Source organism: Humulus lupulus, chromosome 7 (assembly GCF_963169125.1).
Source record: "Humulus lupulus chromosome 7, drHumLupu1.1, whole genome shotgun sequence".
NCBI classification, from domain to species: Eukaryota; Viridiplantae; Streptophyta; class Magnoliopsida; order Rosales; family Cannabaceae; genus Humulus; species Humulus lupulus.
In genome coordinates this window covers 35,952,557-35,958,546 of record NC_084799.1, presented here as the reverse complement: position 1 = coordinate 35,958,546, position 5,990 = coordinate 35,952,557, and the positions used below count along the sequence as shown (strand labels likewise).

General features: G+C 33.1%; 1 protein-coding gene across 1 annotated transcript; it reads right to left on the bottom strand.

Moving 5' to 3' along the window:
* Positions 1-1,669: 1,669 nt before the first annotated feature.
* On the bottom strand, positions 1,670-4,787 carry LOC133789540 (subtilisin-like protease SBT4.4). Its single transcript, XM_062227365.1, has 9 exons — positions 4,699-4,787; positions 4,527-4,618; positions 4,206-4,452; positions 3,514-4,021; positions 3,326-3,429; positions 2,983-3,210; positions 2,766-2,877; positions 2,425-2,638; positions 1,670-2,348 (listed from the first exon to the last, which is right to left on the bottom strand). The coding sequence occupies exons 1-9, from the start codon at positions 4,773-4,775 to the stop codon at positions 1,807-1,809; spliced, it is 2,124 nt and encodes a 707-aa protein (XP_062083349.1). The 5' UTR covers positions 4,776-4,787; the 3' UTR covers positions 1,670-1,806.
* Between the last annotated feature and the right edge of the window lie 1,203 nt (positions 4,788-5,990).

The window sequence follows — 5,990 nt, the reverse complement described above, 5'->3', positions numbered from 1 at the left end:
GAGGTTTGCCTTTGGTTTGGGTTTGGGTTTTGGGGAGGAAGGGATTGAGAGCAACAGAGAGATAGAGAGAGTGTGAAAGAGTGAGAGAGTTTGGGGGGGGGGGGGGGGGATTTGGGTGGGAAAAAATGAAAGGGGTATTAAGTTTAGTACCAATTTGAAAAACTAATTAGTGATGGCATTATTTAGTAATTATACACAATATAAATACGCATAATAATTCAAAATGTACGTACATGTTAGTTTGTCAACATCTCATTATTCGTTATTGATTATAAAGGAAATACAAATCTTGAGTGATGAATGTACTAATTTGGATTTCCATTATACTATGCTTCTTATATATTGTATCATTTATTTAAGTTTTTGTTGTTTTTTATTTTCTTTTATTTTAGAATTTAAGTGATTAATCCATTTTCTTTCGGTTCGCATTCTTTCTTATTGTGGTCGACCAAAATTACAACTAATTTTTCAAGGGGAAATTTCAATTTCTATGCATCATATTGGGTGCTAATTAAAAAATATGCTAGGCATATTAAGTATTTCAAAATAATGCCACTTTTTGGCATTCTACTAAAAATATCTCCGTCTATTCCCTCTTGTCTCTTCTCACTTCTCTGTTCCCTCTTTCTCTTTCGGTTCACTCTCTCTTACCACACGGCACATCCAACACTACCACCACACTAAATATTGCATTTCAAATAGATCTGGGCATAATTTTTGAGTTGTTTTTTGTGATTTTTTTTTTCAGATTTAAAACTCTGAAATTTGCAGAAAATCGACCTTGCTCGATGGTGCTCGATGGGGCCTTCAAAATCAAGATATTCATAAAGAAAAATTACTTTTTCTCGATGATGGTTCGATGGTGCGCGATACCAACTCGATGGACTCAATGCGATTCTTGCAAGAGACATAATTTTTCACTCGGGTGTCCGTTTAGGGTGATTTTTTTATTTTTGGTATTTTTTCAAGATATACACGTTTGACATGTTCATATGCACATTTGTGAAGTGTAACACTTGAAAAAAAAATACAAAAATCCAAACATACCTCATGTTTAAGACATGTTTTGATATGTTTTCAAGTTTTAAACTTCACAAATGTGAATATGAGCATATCAAACGTGTAGATCTTGAAAAAATACCCAAAATCAAAAAATAAATCACCCCAAACGAACACCCGAGTGAAACATTATGTCTCTTGCAAGAATCACTCCGAGTTCATCGAGCACCATCAAACCACCATCGAGAAAAGTCTTTTTTTTTCATGAAATTCCTGATTTTGAAGACCCATCGTGTTGGCATCAAGCACCATCGAACCACCATTAAGCAAGGTCAATTTTCTGCATATTTCAAAGTTTTAGATCTAAAAAAAATCGCAAAAAAAACTAAAAAAACCATGCCTGGATCTGTTCAAAATGCAGTATTTAGTGTGGTGGTAGTGTTGGTGGTGCCGTGAGGTGAGAGAGAGAGAGAGGGAAGAGGGAAAAGATGTGGGTATTTTTGGTAGAGTGCCAAAAAGTGACATTATTTTGAAATATTTTAATATGCATAGAATATATTTTAATTAATGCCTAATATTAAGCATAACACCCTTTTTCAAGTTATGTTATTATGAAGTTTGAACTTTATATAGGAAATGAGAACAAAAGAGAGATGAACATAATTTACAATATACATTATTGCCACATTACAATATTATCTTTATATCTGATACATTATTCATGACAAAGAAAGAAATGTAAAGGAAATTATTGTTAAATAGATGTAATATAATAACAAAATGAAGTCAAGAAACCTGAGTCACATTTTAACCCACAACTATGTTATGCAAGACAATTGGACTCCTAACATAATGAGTGCCATCAGACCACACCACTGATGCCGACACTGTAGAATTGCTTGATAAACCACTTCCACTTACAAGCACACCAAACACCTGTTCCTCATTCAGTGACTTAAAAGAAAGCTCTTCAGGATCTACTTTGATATCGATTAGAGATGGTGATGGTGAGAAGATTTGAGGTTTATAAGTGGAGTTTGCATGACCAACATTCTTAACTCTCCTGTTAAACTCAATCTTAAATGGTTGGTTTGGTGCAACTTTAGCACTCATAGAAGGGTAATTGAGATCCAATGTTGATCCTTTGACTTTGGGGCAAATAGTGCTATTATCTCCTGATATAAGCCTAACTTTCTTCTCATCATAGCCACTGTTGCAGAGAAAAGTTATGTAGTCCTCTTGTTTGGTTTCAAACACAAGGCCAGGATTTATAGCTTGTGTAGGGTTGATATGCCCAGAACCATAGTCAAATTCTCCATTGGAAGTTTTGGTGTGGTTCATTAACCAAGCTACAACCAACGAGAAAATTAACCATATTTAATGTCATGTAAGTGTAAACTTACAATTGTTTGTGATTAGTAATACCTGTAGTCATAAGAGAAGATTTAATGGCAGAAGGAGACCAGTGAGGGTGAAATGTTTTGACATAGGCAGCTGCTCCAGCAACGTGGGGGCAAGCCATGGAGGTTCCAGATATGATGTTGTACTTTACACGCCTCTTGTCATTAGTGTTATCTGAAGGTGAGACTTCATATGAATATGCTGCCAATATATCTACACCAGGAGCACTTATATCCGGCTGCAATGTATTGGAGCATAATAATTTGAGAAAAGTGGCGAGTTAACAAAGATATAAATAAATAAACACTTGGAAAATATTATGAAAGAACAAGCCTTATTATACAAGGATACATAAAAATAATTACCTTCACAATATCCGGTGTAATCAAATTTGGCCCACGTGAAGAAAATGATGCAACTCTAGGAGCTCTAGAATCTTTCACATCTTCACTTTTCAATATTGTTGCTTGAGGATCTCTGCAAAGTTAAAATAAAAGTTTTTGCATTACTTGAGGAATATTTTTCTCCTTCAATTGTTGTTTTTGGCTAGTGAGAAAGTTTGTAAAGCTTAGCCATACATACTTTGTAGAATTTAGGTAGGAGAGGACAGAATTATAGTCTTCCTGGATCAAGTGTGATACAGGGAGTGGGACAACAAATGAAACATCATTCATCGTAACAGGTAAAATTGTACCAAGTGCACCAGCTCTCAAGGCTTCACTGCTTCCACTTGCACTTCCAATTGTAAAATCACAGACTACGATCTTTCCCTTCACTAAATCACTGTCTAGACACTCAAAGTCACAAATCCTAAAATGCAACAAAAGAACAATGATTGTTTCAGATATTGGTATTTGGTATTTAGATTCCTCATATTGGAATTTTTGAGATTGTTATATAAATCAATGGTTTGCAGAAACTATACTCCGCCAGCATATCTGAGCAGAAACCTGAAGCATTTTTTACATCTTTTCCATATCCTAGAGGAAATGTTGTTCCGTTCAATGTAAAAGAGTTTACTGAATGCCCCTGTAAGAAAGACAAGAAAATCATAATCAAATCATGTAAAAACAAGTGTTAAAGAACTTAGAGATAAACAACATTATGTTATACAATTATGGTGGCCCCATTGCCAAGAACCAGCTTGTCTAAGATTTGTCTATCAGTGGAACTTGCAGCTACTGTCATCACCCATGGTGCTACACTTGACACAGATCCAAGGGTAGGGCCACTGTTTCCTGCTGAGTGCGCAGTCAATATCCCTTTCTCCATCGCATGGAAAGCGCAAATGGCTATGACATCATGGTCTAAGGCAAAAGGAGCGCCTAGTCCAAGAGATAAGGTAATAATGTCAACACCATCAGCAATAGCGTCATCAAAAGCAGCCATGATAGCTTCTCCAGCACACCCATTAGCGTTGCACACTTTATATGCAGCAATCCTAGCTGAAGGAACTCCTCCCCTTGCGCTGCCTTTTGCTATGCCATAAAAGCTTGCATCCCTTACAATGTTCCCACCGGCTGTTGATGCTGTATGACTTCCATGACCCACATCGTCCCTTGAAGAATTTATATCTTGTATAAAGAATGAATTATTGTAGTACCGAGCTCCAATAACCTTACTGCAAATTGAGAATACTCAAAACCATTAGTACCAATCCAATTATTGTCTCTAAGTCATTTTCCTATCTCTATTGAGCTTTCAATAAAGGACTCAAATAAATATGCTTTTTTTTTCTTTTCCCTAGTCTCTCCAACCTTATCTTGCTACAAAATAGAAATTTATTAAACAAAGGAAATATATACTTATTGCAGGTGAAATTTTCTCCTCCATTGCAAGCACCCTTCCATTTCTTAGGAGGAGGACCAAAGCCTTCATCACTAAAGCTCTCTGATTCAGGCCAAATTCCAGTGTCAATAACGCCAATTATAGTGTCACTCTCCACAGTGGGATTTCGCTTTATTGTCTCACTTAGGCCCATGAAATCCCAAGATCTTGTTGTTTGAGTTTTGTATATTTTATTTGGGAAGACAGAGACAATTCCATCCATACCTGACAATAATTATAGTTAGTACTTAATCATGTTATTATATCTTTTTAAAAGATTCTTGAACTAAAATACTTACTGACAAGCTTCAGTCTCTCTCTTTCATTAAGTTTTGCTGCAAATCCATTGAAACTCCTCTTGTAACTTCGCACTAATGAATTCGAAACAGAACTGCAACATATGGATCCAAGACAACAAATTAACTCAATGAAGAGAAACATGATTTTATGTACATTTATATATATATATACCTGCCCTCAAGAACACTTTGTAGTATACTTTGATGATGACCCGTTGGTGAGTAGAACTTATCTTGAAGTGCCCCCATGTACACAATGTAGACCTGTATACCATTTCATCCATATTTTAGGACATTGTGTTTTTCCTATATATATCTCCAATAAATTGGATGAGAAAATCGATTTTTAACACAATGATAATACAACAATTAAAAATTAATATATTGAACTTAATACAATACCATATAGTTTTTTTTAATATCATATATATATGTATAATTTAACAACACAAATTAAAGCCTCTATCAAACATATATAGTATTGTACGTATTTGATTCAACACAAAATTATAATAAAATTCATCAAACAAGTCTTCATAGTAAGAATAAAATAAGCACTCATGAAAGTTTTGCAAAAACAATGAAAATATACAAAGTTACCTTTCTCTCTTCACCACTACTGGCGTTGCACGGAAAGCTAAGAGTGAGAATAAAAATGGTGAAGAAATGGGATAAGTAGAGAAAAACTCCATACTTATTCCCCATGTCTAACAAATTAGAAACTTGAGTATTGAAAGAGAAGAGTAATTCCTATGTTACAAAGAAATATAATATACTATAATATATATATATAGCTAGGACACCATATAAGGTAAATTACTTTTCCTTCTGTGTATTAACTATTAAGGGATACAATTTTGCATACAACAATGTATGACAGATAATATGTGAAAAAGTATTGAAAAATTATTTCTATATGTATGTATGTATATATTAGTAAAGAATAAGATTTAGTGTTGTTCAACAAAAAAAAAAAATACAAGATAGTGGTGTGTCCTGTAAAATGGTCAAAATAGGCATAATATTAGCTGAAAGTTCGAATTCCACACATTCCTTTCCATGTAAAAGCTTAAAAATATAAATAAAGGCAATTAATATTGTTTCAAACTTCTGTATAGGCCTCAACAAAAATAGTAAAATATAGCATATATATATATATATACTAGATACAAACAACGTGAAATATGCACATTTGCTTAGTTTTATTTATAGAATTTATTAATTAAATTTATATTAATGTCATATAAATTTTAAATAAATATCATATTTTAATTAAATAATTTATTTATTTTTGTTTTAGTTTATGTTTGTATTAGTTTTTGAATTTGAGAGTGACAATTATATATTATAATGTTTAATGTAATATTAAATATTATACATGTATTTTAAATTTAAGTTTCTTGCTAGTTTTTTAAAAAAAAATCAATTTGTTACTAATTAAAAGTAGATTATATTATATATTTA

What these genes read in the sequence shown, in the direction of transcription:
- LOC133789540 (XM_062227365.1), bottom strand. Translation starts at nt 4,775, where the DNA reads ATGGGGGCACTTCAAGATAAGTTCTACTCACCAACGGGTCATCATCAA. An exon ending in TGCTCAGATATGCTGGCGGA is followed by an intron (nt 3,211 to 3,325) that starts GTATAGTTTCTG and finishes GTTGCATTTTAG; the next exon opens with GATTTGTGACTTTGAGTGTC. An exon ending in TCCTACCTAAATTCTACAAA is followed by an intron (nt 2,878 to 2,982) that starts GTATGTATGGCT and finishes TTAACTTTGCAG; the next exon opens with AGATCCTCAAGCAACAATAT.